General features: G+C 44.6%; 1 protein-coding gene across 6 annotated transcripts; it reads right to left on the minus strand.

The window, feature by feature from the left end:
- Positions 1 to 249: 249 nt before the first annotated feature.
- Positions 250 to 21,554, minus strand: TREM1 (triggering receptor expressed on myeloid cells 1). Of its 6 annotated transcripts, XR_006604115.1 has the most exons (6): positions 21,415 to 21,554; positions 16,641 to 16,997; positions 15,175 to 15,277; positions 6,153 to 6,416; positions 3,749 to 4,919; positions 250 to 2,908 (listed from the first exon to the last, which is right to left on the minus strand). XR_006604115.1 is itself a non-coding variant. In XM_045071126.1 (5 exons), the coding sequence occupies exons 1-5, from the start codon at positions 21,536 to 21,538 to the stop codon at positions 11,736 to 11,738; spliced, it is 717 nt and encodes a 238-aa protein (XP_044927061.1). In that variant the 5' UTR covers positions 21,539 to 21,554; the 3' UTR covers positions 11,384 to 11,735. The 6 variants fall into 6 exon arrangements, 5 of the variants coding, with proteins under 5 accessions (XP_044927061.1, XP_044927063.1, XP_004739999.2 ...); XM_045071126.1 differs by lacking the exons at positions 250 to 2,908; positions 3,749 to 4,919; positions 6,153 to 6,416 and adding exons at positions 11,384 to 11,782; positions 13,449 to 13,534; XM_045071128.1 differs by lacking the exons at positions 250 to 2,908; positions 3,749 to 4,919; positions 6,153 to 6,416 and adding exons at positions 11,384 to 11,782; positions 13,449 to 13,538.
- Between the last annotated feature and the right edge of the window lie 311 nt (positions 21,555 to 21,865).

Below are 21,865 nucleotides of genomic sequence, written 5' to 3' on the forward strand. Positions count from 1 at the left end.
GCACATTTTTTATACAATAAAATGAAATGCGTATGAAACAAGGCACATAAAATCAATTCTTCAATGATCTACACAGATAAAAATAAATATATGGACAGAGGTGCCTGGGTGGTTCAGTGGGTTAAGCCTCTGCCTTTGGCTCAGGTCATGATCCCAGGATCCTAGGATCCAGCCCCATATCGGGCTCTCTGCTCAGTGGGGAGCCTGCTTCCCCTTCTATCTCTGCCTGCTGCTCTACTTACTTGTGATCTCTCTTTGTGTCAAATAAATTTTAAAAATCTTAAAAAAAATAAACATATGGACAGTAGATTGAAAGGGTACACATTAAATATATTAAGAGGATGCCTGTGGGAAGGGATCATAATGGATGGGTGAAGATGAGAAAAATAAAAATCCATTAAACCAAGTGAATGATAAAGTATTTCCACAGGTGACTGTGCCAAGAGATAAGGAGTAGGACAACTCAGTTGTGAGCACTTAAAGATCTTAAATTAAAAAAAAAAAAAAAAGGCAAAAACAAAGCATGTTTGCATTCTGTTTGCAATTGGCTTTCTCCCCCATCCTGTAGGTGGATGTTACTTCCTAACATTAGATGAGAGGTTATAGGTCCAGTTTGGGACAGGAACTGGTTTATCCCGAAACCACACAGTGTGTAGGAATGGGAATATTTAAGGAGGAAGGACTGGTCTGGGAGCCTGGCTGCAGGAGATGGGCAAGGACACTTGCTCAGATTTGCTCAATAGACTAGCCTAGTCCTGCAAAGGTGACATTCTCTACACAACCATGCAGAGGAGGTGGAAGGAAATGGTGACTTCTCTTTGCACCTGGTCACTTCTCTTTTCAGCATGTCACAGAAAATGGACGAAGGACAACAAGGAAAGGGGATCAGATTTTGTTGACCTTCATGGATTTACAGCCTCTGTCTTTAAAGAAAGTATGGAAACAGTAGAGCTTTTATTTTGCGTTTGTTTTTGTTTTGTTTTGTTTTGTCCCCCCCCCCAACTAAATAGAAATGAGGGTTCTTAGTCTGTTTCTGGCAATCTGTTAATTTATTAGGATAGTTGTCTTTCGTTTGCTTTCTGATAGGCATAGTAAATTTAGTTAAAGAGCACATCTGTATGCTACAACTTGATTACATCTTTTTTTTTCTAGCTATTTTGCATTTTTTTCTTTCCCACAGAGAAGCCTGGTCCTCAAAGATCACCCCCAAAAGACCTGCCCTTGGTTTCAAATGTAATCAGTTCTGATTTTACGAGGTTTTAAAAAGTTTGTTGTAAACAAATGCTAAACTGGAACTATTTTCACGAACGTGACTGCCATGGAACCTGAATTTTCCAAATGTCACTGAGGAATTAATGATCATGTGGGTATCCCAGGAGTAGAATGAAGCAGAGAAATAGGAGTCGTTTTCTTAAACACACAGAGATGTTTGAGAAAAGTACCATAGATTTTGGAATAGGAAAAAATAGGAATTCTCTGTGTTTGTATCTTCTTATGCAATATGTAACACATAATAATGTCTAACATATTGTTTTTGGTAAACAGTAACTTTTATTATAACATAAATTTATAATTTAAAAAGGGTGTATTTGTCATAACACAACAACGAATATATGTTTGTAATTGTCTTTCACTGACAAAAAAAAAGACTTTTCAAATTTGAACTGCTTTCATCTCAGTTTTGGCTGAGATTTTTGGGGACAGAGGCTGTGGACCATTCCTCCCTTCTTCCCATGGACCTTTCTGCACAATAAAAGGTCTGCACAATCTTTTCTCAGACTTTCTGGCAGCCGGGGTTCCAGATAGAATTTAGACCCCACCAGTCAAATGCATATGTGCAAGACTTAAGTTTGGAAGAAAGGCAACCATTTTTGCTACCGCGAATGGTGGCTGAGGTGGGATGAGGCTGGAACCAGAAGCTAGGCTGGCTGCGTCCTACTTGGGAAGTTTTCTGATTCTTCAGGGTCCTGACTGCGACAAGAGCAGTGGCTCCCTTAGCATCCCTGCCCTGCAGGGTAGCTGTGAGAGTCATTCCCAGTGGCTTACTCTTCTGGGTTTTGAAAAATCCCTTCCTACATAAAATAGGCAGATTGAATTTAGCTATCTGCAACTAACACAAGTCCCAAGAAAAGATGCCATATTCCAGAGTGAGGGGGGAACACCAGCATGCAACCCATGCAAAAAGGTATCCAAACCTCACCCACACCAAGACATTTTGGATATATTATGACCCTGCAGGTAGAGGGGAGTGGATGTCTCCTCTTTACCTCAAGACCAGGGAAAGGGGTTCAAGGTCACAACTTGGAGAGCTTAAATGTCTTTGGCACTTGAGAGACGCAGCAGACTGGTGTCTGACTGCAGGCTGAGAACTGTCCATAGAGGGAGAGGCCGTGCACGTGGTGGGACAGGTGGAACAGGGGAATTCTATACCGTCTTCTCAGTTTTGCTGTGTACCTGAAACTGCTCTCAAAAGTAAAGTTTGTTTTTCAAAAAAATGACCTGAAGTGTGATGGGTCTTCCTGCACGTTTTACCGGGGGGCCAGCAAGATCCCCAGCAGAGCGAGTCTAGATGGCAATAAGAGAACAAACGTAAGGTTCATCTGAACTACACTTTGTGAGTCCCAATATTGAGTCCCAGCACAGAAATCGATTGCCGTTCCCTTGGCCCTGATGACTCCCCGTAGGTTTTTTTGCAGCCAGCCCTCTACACTCCACCCTCCCGTTATTGCTCTTCTCCCTCTGGATAAGAGACCTCACAAAGAAGTTCAGGAAACCTCTTATTTACCACTGAACAGAGTGGAATGTGGTATTTGTTAGTGGAAGAAGGCATGCCCATCTGCTCTTGGAAGGTTAAGTCTGCTTCCCTGGGTTTGCTGTGCCTTGGGGACACCTCAGGAGCCTGCCTTACCTGAGGAGTAACAGAAATGAATAATATTGGGGTGCCTGGGTGACTCAGTGGGTTAAAGCCTCTGCCTTTGGCTCAGGTCATGGTCCCAGGGTCCTAGGATCAAGCCCTGCATCGGGCTCTCTGCTCAGGGGGAAGCTTGCTTCCCCCACCCCCACCCCCCGCCTGCCGCTCTGCCTACATGTGGTCTTTCTCTCTCTCTCTCTGTCAAATAAATAAATAAATAATAAAATCTTTAAAAAATAAGAAAATAAATTTTAAAAAGAAAGTTTAAAAAAGAAAAGAAAAGAAAAGAAATGAACGATATTTGAAAATGACGCATTCGGGACGCCTGGGTGGCTCAGTTGGTTGGACGACTGCCTTCGGCTCAGGTCATGATCCTGGAGTCCCGGGATCAAGTCCCGCATGGGACTCCCAGCTCCATGGGGAGTCTGCTTCTCTCTCTGACCTTCTCCTCGTTCATGCTCTCTCTCACTGTCTCTCTCTTAAGTAAATAAATAAAATCTTTAGAAAAAAAGAAAAGAAAAGAAAATGACGCATTCAAGCCAGCCCAGGCCTGCGTCTTCCTCCCTCCTCTGAAGAAAAGACTGGGTTCCCAGTAACGAAAATCCTCATCCTGCCCCTCCCACGCATCCCAAGGAGCCAGCCCAGCCCCCTTCACATCATTCCCAGGGGTGGGCCTCCTCTCCAAAGACTTCTGAGCACAGAAGTGAGGAAAGACGGAAACAGGCTCTGGGGAACCCCTGGGAGCTGATTCCTCTAAACCCACATCTGCAGGTACCACCTTCTTTCCTTTCCACCCTCATTCCTTTCCACCCAAGCCTGTCCCTGGCCCCCACTTACCTGAGCCCCAGGCTTTATGGAGAGAGATAAACAAGACCAAGAACCCACAAGGCCCTTGTTCAGGATGGATTCGTATATCAGAACAATCACCAGCAGCAGCGGGCCTGTGGGAAGAGCAAGCACAGGAGTCCTAGGTTTGACCCTCACCCCCAGAATCTAAAAGGGTGGATATCTGCTGGATGTTCTGCTCTGAAGCTCAGCCTGCTCCCAGCTATGAGAGCAGCCAAGCAGGGCTTTGCACCTTTTGACGACAGGGCCTCAACTTTTCCCAGGATCCTTAACCTTGGCATTCACCCCAGAGGAATCTATCTGGTCTCCTGCCCCTAACACCTCCTTTCTCCAAACCTCCTGCACAGTTGCTGGGTGACTGAACCAAGACCCTCACTCTTCCCCTCAGGGGGTCTAAGGAAAACCCTTCCTGCTCCGCATTGCCTACAGGACAAAGTGCGCATGACGGTGTGGCCTTCCGGTGTCTCCACAATCTGAATGTATGGCCGTGCGTTATCCTTACCCTCTCCCTGACACTCAGCCCAGCGATCCACCACTGTAGCTGGCCCACTCTGTGCATGCATTCCCACCACTTGCTCCTGGCATGGAATGCCATCCCCCTTGTGCATTTCAACATTTCTCCCCTTCCAGGTAGTGCTCTCCGACACCCACCCATGACTCTCATTCCCCAACAGTTCTGCGTAGGGATGGACTTCTGTTGATCCCATTCCTTCAACTCTGAGGAAGAGGCTGCTGATTCTCAGATTCCATTTTCCTAAATTTCCATTTCCATTTTCCATCCCATTTTCTAAGCGGTGCCCCATTGTCAGGGGTATGATACGCCTGCATGTTCCCAGCTCTTTTCCTCTGTGGCTGGTGGATGGGACTTTTGCTGCCTTGAAGTAGTAACACTCAACCCTTGCACTGGGGCTTCAGGATAGAAACAAAAGCAAAGGTCATTCTGTCTGCTAGGATTCAGGACTCCCTTGGCCCACCTGGAGCAGAGTAAAGTCTTCCATGTGGTCGGCCTGGCTCCCTGGAGTTCACAGGTGGGCCCTGAGCTGAGGGCCTGAGCTAAGCCCTTACCCTTTTTTCTTTGGTCTTCATGGAACAACCCTTGCCCGGACACAACTCATATTGGATCCAGATTGCCTTGGTTGGTTCTTTTGGCCAGTGCCATTTTCTGGAAGAGATAAAAAGCCCTTCTGAGCCTTGACTAACACAGGCTACAACTATAATCCCAGGAAACACTTGCTGAAGATGGCTCAGCATCCCTGAGCTTGCCAGCCTATCTGCACAACCCGGCTGACCTACTCTGAACTGGAAAGTGGCCTCTTTCTTCTTCTACATGCTGAGCAGCCCTCTCCCAAAATCCTTGCTAGGGACTATACTCTGTTTGAGAAACATTCACAGGGTCATGAAAGGTCAAAGGTAGAAGGAGTATTCAATACCACCCAGTCCAGTCCCCCAAGGAACAAGGTGACAGGGAGTGCCCAAGGTCACTCAGACGACAAAACAAGCACTGGAACCTATGTTTCCTGACTCCATTCTTATATATCTCTCTGTGACATCCAGCTGGCCTCAGCCTCTGGAGTCTCGTCCAGTGAGTCTGTTCTAATCTTTTAGCTCTTGCACCCATGTCCTCCCAGCCCATTGCAGTCAAGTAAACCACTCACCTGCCACAAGGGTCCTTCTGCTCTTGCCTCCAACCTGACCTGGAGCTCGCCCATGAGGCAGGGAAGCTCCCTCCTGCCCGCCTCCCCTGCAGCCCACCTTCTATACTCCGAAATCCTCATTTCAGGCCTTCCTTCCTACTGTGGGTTGAGTGGACAACATCCATCACCTCCATGTATCCCCCCCCCCCAGTATATTAAGTTTCTTTCTGAGGGAACGTCCATTTATCTCTGGGGAGGCCAAGGCAACTCTAGAAAGAAACCTCTGTTCCTTTGTTTTAACCTAACTAAAAATCAGTCCGACTGAATTCAGTACAAACTCAATCATTACTGCAGGTACCCTTTCCAGAAGATTATGTTTTGTCTCACCTGTGAAACTAATATTTCCTTCGGGCAGGAGCAATCTGTACTAGACTCAGTTTCTTTAGCCACATTAGCCTAGAGTTTTCTCCAATTACCAGAGAAAAGGAATATGAAGCTGCTATCAGCTTTCTCTATCTCACAAAATGTGAGTGTGGAAGACCCAGGTGCACTGATTTTGGGTCTGGAGCTTTTCCCATTCCTCTGCGTCATCTCTCCAAAGCAGCCCTCCCAGCAGATGGGGCCCCAGCCTGTGGTTGAGGTCATCCTCCACAAAACCCCTTCTCTGTCCTGGGTCTCGCTGCTTCTCACCTTTGTACTCTATCAACCGAATTTGTTTGGACAGGACATGGGGGTTCTGAGGTAAGAGGTCATTTACTCACTGGTACAGCCCCAAGTCCTTCCGTCAGAGCTCTGTCATTGTGACCTTGCATACAGCTTCCCTGGGACAATGCTTCAAGAGGTATCTTCCAGCCTGGGCCCAGTTTAGGTCTTTTCTCCTAGTGTTCATGTGCACCAGTGTCTCCGGGGGGCCCTGGCTCTTCTCTCGCTGCCAGGCCTTCAGGCTGGAGGAGTAGAATACGATGTTCAGTTCTTTCCTCCCAACAGGCACTTTTGTCTCTCCCCTTCACCTACAGCTTGGAATCCTGGAATGAGAAGTCGAAGTGCTTCACTGAGTAAATGTTTCTTCCACCATCCCTACATCTGCAGACCCCAGCACAGATACAAGGTCATAGATCAAAAATATTAGGAGCTCCAACAAACATTTATGAGTAATTTGGGATTTCTTATTTTTTAATTATTTTTTATTATGTTCAGTTAGCTACTATATAGTACATAATTAGTCTTTGATGCGGTGTTCAATGATTTATTAGTTAGGTATAATACTCAGTGCTCATGGTAGCACCTGTCCTCCTTAGTACTCGTCAGCCTGTTACCTCTTCCCCTCTGAAACCCCCAGATTGTTTCCCAGTGGTCCATAGTTTCTTAGGGTTCTTCTCCCTCTGATTTCTCCCCCCTTCAGATTTCCCTCCCGTCCCTTGCAGTCCTCTGTGCTATTGCTTATGTTCCACATATGAATGAAACCATAAGATAATTGTCTTTCTCTGTTTCACTTACTTCACTTAACATAATCCCGAGTTCCATCCATGTTGATGCAAAGGGTGGATATTCATCTTTTCGGATGGCTGAATAATATTCCATTGTGTATATGGACCACATCTTCTTTACCCATTCTGTTGAAGGGCATTTCAGCTCCTTCCACAGTTTGGCTCTTGTGGACATTGCTGCTATGATGATTGGGGTGCATGTGGCCCTTCTTTTCACTACATCTGTATCCTTGGGGTAAATACCTAGTAGTGCACTTGCTGGGTCATAGGTAGCTCTATTTTTAACTTCTTGAGGAATCTCCACACTGTTTCCACGGTGGCTGTATCAACTTGCATTCCCACCAACAGTGCAAGAGGGTTCCCCTTTCTCCACATTCTTGCCAACACTTGTTGGTTCCTGTTTTGTAGGATTTCTATAAATTATTTTGAAATGATACAGCAATTTCTTTTTTTTTTTATTATTTGACAGACAGAGATCACAAGTAGGCAGGGAGGCAGGCAGAGAGAGAGAGAGGAGGAAGCAGGCTCCCCGCTGAGCAGAGAGCCCAATGTGGGGCTCGATCCCAGGACCCCGGGATCATGACCTGAGCCAAAGGCAGAGGTTTTAACCCACTGAGCCACCCAGGTGCCCCTGATTCAGCAATTTTATAAATAAATATATATAAATATATATAATATATAATGATATATGTACTTAAATCAGCAATGTACATATATATGGAGCAAATAGGGTAAAATATCGATTATGGTTGGATGTCTGAATCTCAGTAATAAGTTTATGGTGGCTATTCTTTCTATATTTTGAAGATGGGAAAATTTTAATAAAATGATAAAAAAAAAAGTAAAAAAGATTATGGTTGGATGTCTGAATCTCAGTAATAAGTTTATGGTGGCTATTCTTTCTATATTTTGTAGATGGGAAAATTTTAATAAAATGATAAAAAAAAAAGTAAAAAAGAACTGAAATAGTTGAAATAGTTTTACAACCCACATTCTATTCTACTCGTGCTTCCCCAGACAGGTCCCTTGCTTTCCAGTACACAGTACTTCATACTAGCCCCTGCCATCCCCCAGCTGAATGCTCTCCCCACGCCTCTCCACCCACATCTGTCCCTTCTGGTCCCAGAGTAGAGTCTACCTGAACAATTCCACCTGCACTAATCTCTTTCACCTTTCAACCCTAAATACCACTAATCACCCTGTACCTGCTTGTACCACCACCACCATCATCATCCACCAAACTTTTATTAAGCCACTTATTGTGCCCTAAATACTGAACCTAAGAATTTTACACCAGTCTGCTACTTACCTCTTAGGACAACCCCTATGTACAAATAAATATGGAATAGGTGCTATTTGTAAATGTGGACACTAAGGCTCAGAGAGGTTGGAGGACTTCCTAAGGTCACAAATGTAGAAGTAGCATATCTGAATTTGGGATTTGAACCTTGTTCTGTCTGATTCCAGAACCTCCCCCCTCTTTTCCACATGGCCTCTCTGGCATTGCTAGAGAGACTTCCACTGTATTTTTGTCTTCATGCCGTGACTTTCCCTCTTTTAAATTTACCTTTCCTTTATATTCATGCCTCCTCTACCTCAGTGCCTAATCCTTTTAAGGAGAGACTTTGTCTTACAATTTACATCTTCCAGGAATCAGCATAGTGATGAGAGGCTGTTTGGATGACTTCACATAATTTCTCAACTTTACAGCGCACTGGAGGAACCTCTATATTCTGTTTCATCACCCAGTTCCTACTGGGACAAGTGTATCCATTACTTTCATGTCTCTTTCCTGTGTCTAGCACACACCCTGATCCCATCCAGTCCCTTCTAAAGAAGGGAGAGAAACCCCTCTTCACAGGTACCCCTTCAGCCATCTGCATCCCTCCCCCTGCATCTCCTTACCTGAGGCCCAGAAAAGCAGCAGCAGCAGCCATGGCCACCCCCATAGCCCTGTCCCCTCCATCCTAACCCGGTCCCAGGATCCACTGGGTCCTGGGTATCCCAGGGTTCTTCCAGATGCTGGAGGATGCTGCCCCCATAGGACTGTTTTCCATGTACCCTGAGAGGCTTGACTATTACTTTGCAATTAAGAAGGGGAGTGTGAAGAGGGAGCAGTTCAGAAAAATGCAGAAGAGAAAAGAGTGATCACTGCCCTTGTGACATCTTCCTTCCTGCTTCCCTTACGTCACAACCCCATTGGTCAACACGGGAGAGCTCCCCATTCTCCACCATAGCGAGTTTGGACCCACCCATCTGATGTTCCACCTCTGTTCCACTCATTTCCTCAGGTCACCAGGATTTTCCCATCCTTGACCACTGACCACTACATCCTGCAACCCCTCTGCCATTCCCCCATCTGGAATGACACTGTGCATCCAAATTTGTCCTGTCCTTCAAGATAGACCTCAAACTTTGCTGATGACGTGCCTTCTTTACTCCTACTACATACTGTGGTTCTCAAGTATGGGCACGTGGTTAAATGACTCAGGAAGTTGGCAAGCATTTACATGCCTGAGTTGCACCCCCAGAGATTCCGATTTTGGTAGGTCTGGGAAAGCTCAGCAATCTGCATTTTAACTACCAGCCCAGGGGATTCTGAGGCAAATGGTTCAAAGAGGGTATGCCTGTAAAATGTGGTTCCTCGGGTACTCATCCTAGATGCAAGGTGTGTAGTTCCCTGAACTCCCAACCTAGGCAGAGGATGGAGACCACAAACATGATGGTACTAGGAATAACTAAAACAGATCAGATATATTTGTCACCTTTTGGCTTTCCAGCACCCAATACCTTCTACACCTGGGGGACATGCCTCAATGCACAGATCTCACTAAGGTGCAGAGTGCTACTTCCTCTACTACTGAGTATGGAGGCAAACATTTCTCCTGTATCTAAGTGCCAGGCATATGCCTTGATTCTTCCTAGGATTCAGGATCCTAAGGGTGTGATGCAAGGTGTAAGGCCAGTTGGAGATGACTGACACATAAGAAATTTAAGCATTGAGAATCCGGGAATAGCATGGTGCCAAGGATGTGGTGGCTTCAAGTGTCCAAGGGCAGTGGCACCAATGGCAACATCACTAGATTGTGTGATATTGTGAATTATAAGAAATATGTGTTTGGTCATCCAGATAATTAAAATATATCTCTCACATATAATTGGACTTCATCTGTAGTTGTGGATCACAGCTCCCCAAATCCATGAAATTTCCTGAGCTGTAAGAGCAGTGGGACCTTCTTCTGTCATATTTAGTCTCTTGTCCTCAGTTCCTAAAAGCACTTCAGAGCCATAAATGTGACATGAGTGTGTTGTTCCTAACAAGCCCCTTTCTACCACACCTAAGTTTATGTCTCTGAGGCAACTTTTGGAAAGGATGGGGGCTGTTGCCTGAGGAATCAACCTTGAAAATAGTATTGGAAAGTTGGACCTCACTCCCTGATTTCTGGGGAGGAAAGAGGAGCTGGAGATTGAATCAGTCACCAATGACCAATGAATTCATCAGTTATGCCTATATAATGAAGCTTCCATTAAAACTTCCATTTAAAAAAAAAAAAAAAGGGGGAGTTCAGAGTGTTTCCAGGCTGGGAAACCAGAATATTTCCATGTGCCACTGTGCTGGGCTCAAAACTCCATGGGGACAGAAATCCTGCTGTTGAGGACCTCACCTTATTTATTCATTCATATGGCTGTCTATTCATATCCTTTAATATTCTTTTATAAAATGCCAATAATCTGGTAAGTAAAATGTTTCTGAGTTCCGCAAGTTGCTCTAACAAAATAATGGAACCTAATTAGGGGATCACTGGGAACTCTTATAGTAGGTGGGTCAGAAGCACAAGTGCTCACCAATGGCATCTAAAGATAAGAAGGGGGAGTCTTATGGAACTGGGCCCTCAATCTATAGAATCTGGTGAAGCTTTGGGTAGCTAGTATTAGAATTGAGTCAAATTACAGAACACCTACCTGGTGTCCAAGAACTGCTTGTTGGTGTGGAAAAACCACTCCTTCCCAAAACACAGGCACATTCACGTGCATTCACACACACACACACACACACAGGAATTGGGTGCAGAATTCTAACCGGTGACTAGACCCCTTGACTGTCTTTTGCTATGACCTCAGCTGTGGCTTCAGCTGTGTGTTGCCTCCTGGTTTCACCAGTTAGATTACCTTTTTTTTTTTTTTTTGAGATTTATATAGTTATCTTAGAAAGAGAGAGAGAGAGCAGGGGGAGGAGCAGAAGGAGAGAGAGTGTCTTGTCTTCTCCTCATTCTGTAGTTTTCAAACCCCTTCTCTGGGAATGTAGGAGATGGCCACAGATGAAGAAAGAAACCCAAGCATCTGATTCTAGAGGAGAGGAAGATCCAGGGACAGGGAGAACAAGATGCTTCTTTAGTAAGAGCTCTATCCAGGTCAGGCCAAAACATTATGGCCCAGGCCAAGCACAAGGGCAGCTTTAGTGGTGGTGCCCTCTGTCCCTCACAACCACCACACAACAGCATCAGTGAAGAGCATTGGACTCTGTCTTTATTTAAGGCAAATCCCAAGCCACTGGTGGAAAGGGCATGTTCACAGCTGTGTCCTCTCTTCAGAGGGAGAAAACACACACGCAAGGTTATTGGTGTAGTGAGGGGAGCTGGCAGGGCTGAGGTGAGACATGAGCCTTAGAAATAATCTGTGTTACAGAGTCAACTCATGTCATTGTTCCTCCTTGCCTTTCCCCTCACACCCTTCCTCTGGAACAACTGCCAGAGGGATGTGACTGAAGGTCAGAGGTCATTCTCATGGCTTCACTGGCCTAGGGTCCAAATGACCTCTGCGTGACAGCAAGAAGGACAGTGAAGACCAAGCTCTTGCTCAGGAGTCCACACAGCACAAGAATGATGATGTTGATCGTGGGAACCCTGGGGGAAAGAAGAGATGTCAGCTGCTGTTAGTGCTGGTGCGCCTCACACCTGAGTGTTTACAGAAGTCCTTCATGCCCCTTCTCTTATCTGCTTGGGCCCTTCTAGCTCTTGTCCCCATATTGACTAGCCCTGTGCCTTTAGTGTGTCCATTAACTAAAACTACTAACTGGAAATATATTTAGTAAAGTGCATGGAGCCCATATGCAGAGGAGGCATCTGAGAGAAAGGACAGGCTGCCTGGGCTCCTCTTCCTTACCAGGATGGCAGCAAGGAAACCTGGTTTCTAGTCCCCGCAACATGGCCTACTTCCTGGGAGAACCATCTCACCACTCTGGCCTCTTGTTTCCCCATCTATAAACAGAAGAATCCAATCCTTGCCCAAATCCTATCATGAATTTTTACAGATTTTCGTGTAATGATTCTAAAAGTCCCGAGAAAGCATCAGTGGATACCGTAAGAGAGAGATACCCATGAGTGAGGAAATATGGCCTGTCTAGATTCAGCGATATGGAAACAGATTACAGCACAACGAATCTGCATGATAAGACACAGGGCAAGAAAAGAAACAGATGGCAGCAAAAAAAGAGAAGCATAGATTTTGACCTAATGTTATGTATGAATTTAACATCTAAGGAAATCTGGCAGACCAGGAGATAGGCAAGGATTGTTTAGTAAATAATCTGGTGGTATCTGGATTGTAATATGAAGAAAAAGTCATCTTTTGTAGAATTTATACCATTTAACAAAATACAACCCCCTACCCCAAGATGGAATAAAGATTTAAGTAAAATGGAAAAAAAAAACACAAACAAACCTAGAGATGTCGCCAGGAAATAGAATTAAGCATATGAAAGAATAAAGCAAAGCAATAATTTAAAAATCAACACATTTGCCTGTACAAAATTTAAAAGCAAATGTCCAAGGTCGCAGAGAGAGAAATGACAGAATGGCGATAGAAAAGTGCCAGAGGCTCTTTTTACTCTGAAGTCCCCACCCTTCCTCTGGCTTCTGGCACCTCCCTCCCTGTCTTCCATCTCCTCCACCACCTGGAACTAGGGTCAAGTTCAGCCCCTGACAGCTCCTAGCTATTTGTGGTTACAGTAGCACTCTCCGGGGCACGCGTTCAGCCCACGGTCCCGAGGCCTCAGCTCCGCAGGGCTACCTTGACTTTCAGGTCTCCCCTGTCCTCCCAACCCTTTTACATTTTCATGGGCCTAGCTCCTGGAGTGTGTCCACTCTTGAGGGCCAGCAGGTACCCCTCTGGAGGCTGAGCACAAGCTGCCAGACCACCCCTACCACCCCAGTGCCTGGGAATTCATGTGCCCCTGGGCCGCCCCTAACAGGGGACTGGAAATTCACAAGCATAAATACTCCAGCTCCCCAGTATCTGATATAGACAAGTCCCATGGGTCCCCCAGAAGTCCCCTGCAGGACTGAGCCCCAAAGTTCCCCGCTGTGTGACTCAGCTTGGTGATGACACCCTTGCTAAGCTTCTTTCTCTCCTGGTCTCACTTCCTGGATGGATTTACCTGGGGTCACTTCCTACATTTGTACAAGACTTTTCCCACTGCCTGCTTCCAGGGAACCCACCCTAACACAGAGTGATGGTGGCTTCCTCTGAAGTGCCCCCCAGAACCCATCCCTCCCCAGATTGGAAGCTCACTTCTTTCATTGCGGAGGCAAATAACTCCCCATACAAAACATTTCTTTTTCAAACATCTCAGTGACTTCTGCTTCCCTGGCTGGATTCTGACTGATAGAATAGTTCATATTAGTTAATAAAAAAAGTTAATAGGCCAGGGGCAGCCTCTAGTAGCAATGTGGGCCAAAGTAGGTACTCTCAATTTACATCCTGGAAAAATCAAAGTAACTTGAAAAGAAAAAATGTTGATTCTCACCAGACCATTTATTTAGTCCACAAAGATTTAATAATCACCTACTATGTACCAGACACTGGGGTCAGCAAAACAACTATTTGGGGTGGGTGGGGTGGAGAAGTTCTGCCTCTACCCTCATGCAGTGCCTAGTCCACAGCAGGAGAGAAATAAAAGCACGTGATAATTCATGTCCAACTTAGCAGGAATATTTTCCAAGTACTAAATCCTTGTGGGCAAAAGATCCTTGCAGTGACGACTGCTTCTCTTCTGCATTATGGATCACAAAATAAATTGTTTGCAACATTTGAAGACCATTTGTCAATATGTATACAGAGCAACATAAAAGTACATGCTCTTAAGGGAATTTCTTTTGAATGAATAATTTAAAAGAAAAAAGACGTCTGTGAAAATGTTCATCTCGAAGTTATCAATACTATAAAAAAATTAAAACGATCTCAGTGTCTAAAGACAAGCAAGTTAAGATGTAAGTCATGGCTTCTTCATTGCTAGAAAAGGATGCATTTGTTTGAATTATAATCATGAAGTCTAGATAGCAACATCAAAGAGTAGTTTTATAATAGAAAAATAATCACAATGTTTATAATTAGAATTACTGCTATATTAAATACGTATGAACATGAATAAAGACTAGAAAGAGAATGTGGAGATCAGACATGTTAGATTAATGGCAATATGGATACATATTTCTCTGTAAATTCAATATTTAATGATAAACACTTTCAGAGATAAATCAGTATCCAATAATAAACTGTAAAGAAGGGTATGCATGCAAAGTTAAAGGTTCTTCGCTTTGCCTGCACATTAAGAAATCTCCTGAAGATCTCACCAACAATGCTGAGACCAACCCCATTTCCAGAAATCCCGATCTATTGGTCTACAGGAGGGCATATGCATCAGTATTAAACACAAACCAAAGCAAAAGCAAGCACTCCAGGTAATCCTAACACACAACAACTGCCCAGAGCAGTTGGGCTAGATTATCATTTCCAGCTCTGCATTTTCTAGCCTCCCTGAAGATAAGGAAACAAGCCACAGAACCTTCCTGACTCATCCAAAATCACACAGCCAAACCATGTGGCTGGCATTAGAATCCAGGGTCCTTCACTCCACTCTATTAGGCTGGTGGGGTTGGCTGAGACCCAGTGGAAATCAGCAAAGACATTTTCCCCTCTCCTTACTCCTCTAGTAAGCAAGGAAACAGGGTGAACCAAGGAGATGGGCAGCCTCATCAACATCATCCTGCTCCTCTAGCACCACCCCCTTCCTCCCCAGTGAACTTTCACCAGACTTAGTAGACTCAAGTCTGCTTCTGCCCTGCCCACTCCCCTATCCATAACTTCCCACGTCTTAAGCAGATGGACTTGGAATCAAACCAGGAGGCCCAGAGACCTGAAACCATAGCTGGTAATATCCGTCACGTTTGTGATGGTGACTCCAAAACCGGGAGAGGAAATGTCAGCAGTCGATGTGGGTAGGAGTTGGGTCACAGACCTGGGACTGGTAAAGAGTGTGCTCTGGGCCTTGGTGGTGGAAGGAGAAAAGGTGGAAATCTGAACAAAGTTCTGCGTAGGAATCTTGTCTGAGACTAAAAAATCTGCAAGAAAGCACAATGGATAAATCGACGGATAAGTTGGTGGATGAATTGTTGGGAAGTGGATGAGTGGATAGATGGTTGGAAGGATGACTAGAAGGAAGGCAGGGAGGAAGGATGGTTAGATGGAAGGAAAGATGGGTGGATGGATGGATGGATGGATAGGTAGCTGGGTAAATGAAACTGAGGAGGGAAATGAACATAGCCATTCATGAAGCAAGTTTTTCTTTTACTAAGAGTAAAAAATGAGTGTGACGTTAGCTTAGGTCAGAGAAAGGAAAAGGGGAAGAAAGAAGGAAGACAGAGAAGGGAAGAGAGAGAGAGGGAAGGAGGAAGGAAGATGGGTAAGGACAGAGAGGGGGTAAGGAGTGGGGGGAATAGAATTTTCAAGCGATTCCTGTCACTGGAAATGCATTTTCCTGCTATTCTTTACCATTTCATATGTCTCCACCTTCTTTAAGAATAATCCCCTTATTACTCTACCTTGTACTATTCTCTGCCTTACCCTCACCTGAACCTGTAGTGTACTGCTTTTCAAATTATCTTTTATTAATATATTGCATATGAGCCTTGTCTTCCTTAGGTTTAGGATTCCCCAGTTAGTAGAAACTTGAACCTTCCTTAATTTCTCCAATTAACATCTACTGAGGAACTAGGCATTATATTAGCTGCTAGAGATACAGAGCTGAGAAAGGCACAGGCCCTTTTCTCAAGGTACTCACAGATGAGCATGGGAGGCAAATAAATAAGCAGGCCACTACTACCCAGTGAGACAGCATCATTTATGAGGGAGGACACAAAGTGAGCTCTGGAGCTTTGCTACCCAAAATGGGAACCATGGACCAGCCTCAGCAGTAGCATCATGTGCAAGCAGATCAGAAATGCTGAATCTAGGTCCCACCCTAGACCTCTTGTATCAGAGGTTGCCTTTGAAATAAGATCTTCAGGGGTTTTGTGCCCACAGTAAAGTCTGAGAAGCACTGCTTTGGAAACACAAAGGAAGGTCATCAAATGTACTCTGGGAAGGAAATAGTGGATCACAGAGGCTTCCCAAAGAAATGGCTTTCATTTGGAGACCTAAAGAATGAGACTAAATTGTCCAAGTCTACCACTCATCTTTCATACTGTAGGAAGTATCCCACTTCCTATAATAGCACCCCAAATTAAGCTCTGCTACTCTAAGTGATAGCTTCTTACTTTGCGACCAAATGTCTCTCAAGGACCTCAAATGAGAGAAAAGGAGCTTCCGAGAGAGGCCAGGCTGCTAGAAATCCTGAGCCACAGCCCTGCTCGTGCTACCACCACCACCCATACCCCCAGCTGACCTGGCTTTCCCCATTCTCTTACCCCCCTCCAAGTCACTCACCCTTGGTCACAACCAGGCGGACAAGGGGAGACAAGATTTCAGGGTCCTTGAGAGGGTGGTAGATCACACACCGATACAGTCCTGAATCTTCCACTTGAAGATTGGTCATTTGGACATTTAGTATGGCCTCATCGGGGATGTCTTCTAGGAAGTACCTGCCCTTCCGGACTTGACTGGGCTTCCCTGAAACACTCTCTGTGAAAACCAGTGTCAGGGGCTCCCCTCTATCCATCAGCTTCTGCCAAGCTTTCTGGCTATTGGCGTACTTCCTGATGGAGAAAGGACATTGTACATTCAGGGTACTTCCCGCAGCTAAGGCATACTGTTCTTCACGTGGTTCATTTGCAGCTTGGAGTTCTGTAAGCAGGGAATCAGAGTTAGACTCCGTGAGGTAAAGTTTTCTTCTCTTTGAAAAAAAGAGAGAAACAACCTCTTTTTCTTGTTCAACCACTCATTTTTCGGCGAGATCCTCAAGGTTTTCAGAGAAAATGCAACCTTCCCTGCAAGCCAGCACTAAATTCCAGATCTTTTAACTGTGAGTAATTTTTATTTTACTCCAAGAGCTAGACCTCATATGCTTTGTGTAAACTTTCATAAATATATGTTCTTGAGAAGAAAAAAATCTCCTGATTGGAGGCAGAACATGGGACACGTGCCAACACCATGAGTGACAAGGGTATGATAGAAGGGAAGATTACAAACAAGGACATATAGGGTGATGAGTGGATGTGAAGACATGATAGTAGCAGACAGTGATTCCTCAAAACGGCTAGGGGAACTTCATCTAAGTAGGGGAAAGAGATCAATTCTGGTCTGTTCCAAGGGAGCTTTGTAAATGGGAGGGACAAGTTGAGTGGAAGTAAGATCTAGATCTTATTTTTGGCTGGACACAAAGCATTCCATAACTTATCCACGGTGTCTACAGTTTATCCACTCAAACCTGAGTTACTTTCTTCTATGGAATACCAAATAATGGGCTGGACAGTAATGTTGGGTCAAACTGTGTGTTTGTACCTGTGTGTCAGGCTACCACTACCAACAACTACTATTGCCATTGTTAATGGCACATTACTACTACTGCACAAACACGCACACAATTTAATCCTTGGGCAGTAACTCTAAGAATGCCCATTGAAAAACGCCAACAGCTACCCCTTCAATGGAGACCCTGGGCTATTACTACAGGCCACCTGTGGACTCCTGAGGATTTTATAAAGGATACCAGGCCAGTTCTTCTGGGACCAGACTTCAGTTTCTAAGGAAACATGGAAAAGAAGCTTCTTGGAAAGTCCTCTGAATTCTGGCCAGGTATTCCCCTCCAAGAAACAGGCAAGCCAAGACTGTGGGCTGTCTTAAGCCAAGTTTGGCTCACTCATTCATTCATTCATTCAATCAGTGGTTGAGAGCCTACTATGTGTCAGGCACTGTGCTGTGCTTCGAGAAAGAGGCACACCTCCTCTCTCTACCCTCTATAACATTACTCTCTACTCTCTGCAACTTTAGTGTAAATACTATAGATAAATTATTTGCGAACTCCCTGGGCAAGGTAGACACTACAGTCTGAATGTGTGTGTCCCCCCCAAAAAAATTCATATGTTGAAATCAAAACCCTAAGGTGATGGTGTTAGGAGGTGAAGCCTTTGATTAGGTCATGACTGATCCCGCAAAAGGGATTAGTGCCCTTATGAAAGGGGATCCAGAGAGCTCCTTACCCCTATCCACCCTGGGAGGACATAGTGAGAAGTCCATAGTCCATAACCTGGAAGAGGGTATTCATCAAAACCCAACCAAACTCGCAGCATGATCTTGAACTTCTAGCCTCCAGAACTATGGAAAATAAGTACCTATTCCTTATAAGCCACCCAGTCTGTGGTATTTTGTGATAGCAGCCCAAGTAGACAAAGAGAGTGGGAGTTACAGGAGGAGTCTGAAATTGTGCACAAACTTGCTTATCTCTTGTGAAAGGACACAGAAAGCACTCAGCACCGAAATGCTATGTGTGCACCATTTCTTGCACCACTGCAAGAAAGGAATTCCAAATACCTTTTATTGCTAAGTGTTTAAAAGTACTGGCACATGCAATCTTCCTAAATTTATCATTTAAGCTCCATAACTTCTAAGGTGGATACTGACATTATTCCTATTTCAGAGATAGGGAAATTGAGGCACAGAAAGTTTATTAAATAACCCAAAGGTTATTAAGTGATTTGCCCAAAGTTCCACAGTAGAAAGTTGTAGAATTAGGATTTAAGCCTGGATAGTCTGACCCCAAACTCAACTCTAAACCCTGGAGCCATGTTGCCCAAGGCAAGTGTCTGGTTGGGGTGAGAGCAGGCCCAGCCCACACCTGAATAGGTACATAATGATTCTATTCCTTAGAGTACAGGAGCTAGAGGGAGTTTTTAGGTTACCCAAACCCACCCCCACAGGACACAGTGAAATATATACTACTGGCTTTCTCACACGCAAGTACACAAGCATCAACCGTCCATCTTCTCCCAGTTTTGCTTTGGAAAAACGTGAATACAACACAAATGAATGAGAACCACGCTCCTAGATGCCCATCTGGGATATCACCCCAGCTCCAGCCAAACTCAAAGTGCTATGTGCTTGCAGGCTCTACAAGGCAAGCATCTGTGACCTTACTCAAAGTAGTGCATTCCCAGAAAGTCCCCTTTCTCTGTAATCTTTGTGTCTTTCCAAGGCAAACCCTTCTTTACACTTGTTACTTTCCCAATTTATTCATAAGGATTAGGAGGAGGAACAACCAAAGCCCCAAATGTTTCCATCTTTAGTCAAAGTGTGAGCTGTACACCAAAGGAAACAGTTAACAAAACCAAAAGACAACTGACAGAATGGGAGAATATTTTTGCAAACGACATATCAGATAAAGAGCTAGTGTCCAAAAATCCATAAAGAGCTTAGCAAACTCAGCACCCAAAGAACAAATAATCCAATCAAGAAATGGGCAGAGGACATGAACAGACACTTCTGCAAAGAAGACATCCAGATGGCCAACAGACACATGAAAAAATGCTCTACATCACTCGGCATCAGGGAAATACAAATCAAAACCACAATGAGATACCACCTCACACCAGTCAGAATGGCTAAAATTAACAAGTCAGGAAATGACAGATGCTGCCAAGGATGCAGAGAAAGGGGAACCCTCCCACACTGTTGGTGGGAATGCAAGCTGGTGCAACCACTCTGGAAAACAGCATGGAGGTTCCTCAAAATGTTGAAAATAGAGCTACCCTATGACCCAGCAATTGCACTACTGGGTATTTACCCTAAAGATACAAACATAGTGATCCAAAGGGGCATGTGTACCCAAATTTTTATAGCAGCAATGTCCACAAGAGCCAAACTATGGAAAGAACCTAGATGTCCATCAACAGATGAATGGATAAAGAAGAGGTGATACACACACACACACACACACACACACAATGGAATACTATGCAGCCATCAAAAGAAATGAAATCTTGCCATTTGCAATGACTGGATGGAACTAGAGGGTATTATGCTTAGCAAAATAAGTCAATCAGAGAAAGACAACTATCATATGATCTCCCTGATGTGAGGAAGTGGAGATGCAACGTGGGGGGTTTGGAGGGTAGGAGAAGAATAAATGAAGCAAGATGAGATCAGGAGGGAGACACACCATAAGAGACTCAAGCTCACAAAAGAAACTGAGGGTAGCTGGGGGGAGGGAGATTGGCAGAGGGTGGTGGGGTTAAGGACATTGGGGAGGGTATGTGCTATGGTGAGTGCTGTGAAGTGTGTAAACCTAGCAATTCACAGACCTGTACCCCTGGGGATAAAAATATATGTTTATAAAAAATAAAAAATTAATTAAAAAGAAAATGAAAAGACAAAAAAATTCTCTTAAATCTCACAAAACAAACTGAGGGTTGCTGGGGGGAGGGGGTTTGGGAGAAGGGGGTGGGATTATGGACATTGGGGAGGGTATGTGCTTTGGTGAGTGCTGTGAAGTGTGTAAACCTGGTGATTCACGGACCTGTACCCCTGGGGATAAAAATATATGTTTATAAAAAATAAAAAATTAAAAGTAAAAAAAATTCTCAATAAAAAAATAGATGAATTATTTAAAAAAAATTTTTTTAAATAAAAAAAAAGTGTGAGCTGTACAACAAGAGAAGTGAGGGTGTGGTGATGGGGCAGACCTGCCAAGCCAGGGAGGGAAAAACCACCTTCCAACACCAGCAGACAATGGTGGCCAGCAGTCACAGCCCCCAGGAAAAGTGGGCCCCAAGCCCCTTCTGTTCACTTTTGTTCTGCTATTCTTCAACAATAGCAGATTTTCTGGTCCACAGTAGGTCCCTGGGAAATATCATTGGATGAATTATGTCTTTGGGGGTTAACAGACAGTCACATAAAAAGCACCATGATGGAATATAAGAAAATGAAACTTCAAACTCGAGCAAAATTATTTCGGATCTTGTCAAGTTTAGATTTACTCTAGCATTCCCCCCCCCCTCCAGAGTTGTGCTTATCTTTGCCAATATCAAAATGCACAGATAAACTGTTTCCATAATTCACCCATTTTATTTCTGTTCTCAGGCTCTATATAGTCTTCTAATGCTGTTAAGTTTGGATAGAAGAACCCAGTCTGGCAAGTCTACTGGCTGGTCTATGCTGAGTGGCACATCCCCTGGAGCTTCCAAAGAGAAGGGAAGCTTTTCTCATGGTGTGATCCCCAAGGTTCTGAGCAGAGGCCTCACCTGCTCATGCCTCTTTCTCACCTTACCTGAGATGAAGAGTATCCAGAGCAGATCCTGGAGCCTGGCCTTCCTCATCCTTCGTGTGCGCCAACCCCAACTGCTGCTGGTGTGCCTGGGACACTCTAACCTAGAGCCTCCAGAAACTTGCATAACAGGATATGAAGTCATTCCTGGGAGGTGCTGCGGCTGCTGCTCTGTTTTCGTCACTGGTTGTTTTGGCTCCAGATGTCAAGGACTGCGCAGGAATCCAGAGACAGTGTTTGAGTGTCAGGCTTCTCTGAATTCTGGTTTCCTGGTCTCTGGGGATAATGACAATTACCTTTTCAGCCAATCTCACAAAATTTTAGTAAGAATAGTACTTTTGTGTGAGCAAAATAAGGTATCACTATTGTCAGCGGATCAGAGGGCCACCTTGCTCTCCTGAGGCCAGCTCTCCATTACCATCTAGTTCACTGTAGGTAAGAGTGCCAGGTACGT

The sequence above is a fragment of the Mustela putorius genome, unplaced genomic scaffold (genome assembly GCF_011764305.1).
Source record: "Mustela putorius furo isolate JIRA1106 unplaced genomic scaffold, ASM1176430v1.1 tig00003983_pilon_pilon_pilon, whole genome shotgun sequence".
Lineage (NCBI taxonomy): Eukaryota > Metazoa > Chordata > Mammalia > Carnivora > Mustelidae > Mustela > Mustela putorius.

Coding starts and splice junctions, on each gene's coding strand:
- TREM1 (XM_004739941.3), bottom strand. CDS start 21,538: ATGCAAGTTTCTGGAGGCTCTAGGTTAGAGTGTCCCAGGCACACCAGC. Junction 16,998..21,414: donor CTGGATACTCTTCATCTCAG/GTAAGGTGAGAA, acceptor CCCTGCTTACAG/AACTCCAAGCTGCAAATGAA. Junction 11,783..15,072: donor ATTACCAGCTATGGTTTCAG/GTCTCTGGGCCT, acceptor TCTTTCCCCCAG/GGTTCCCACGATCAACATCA.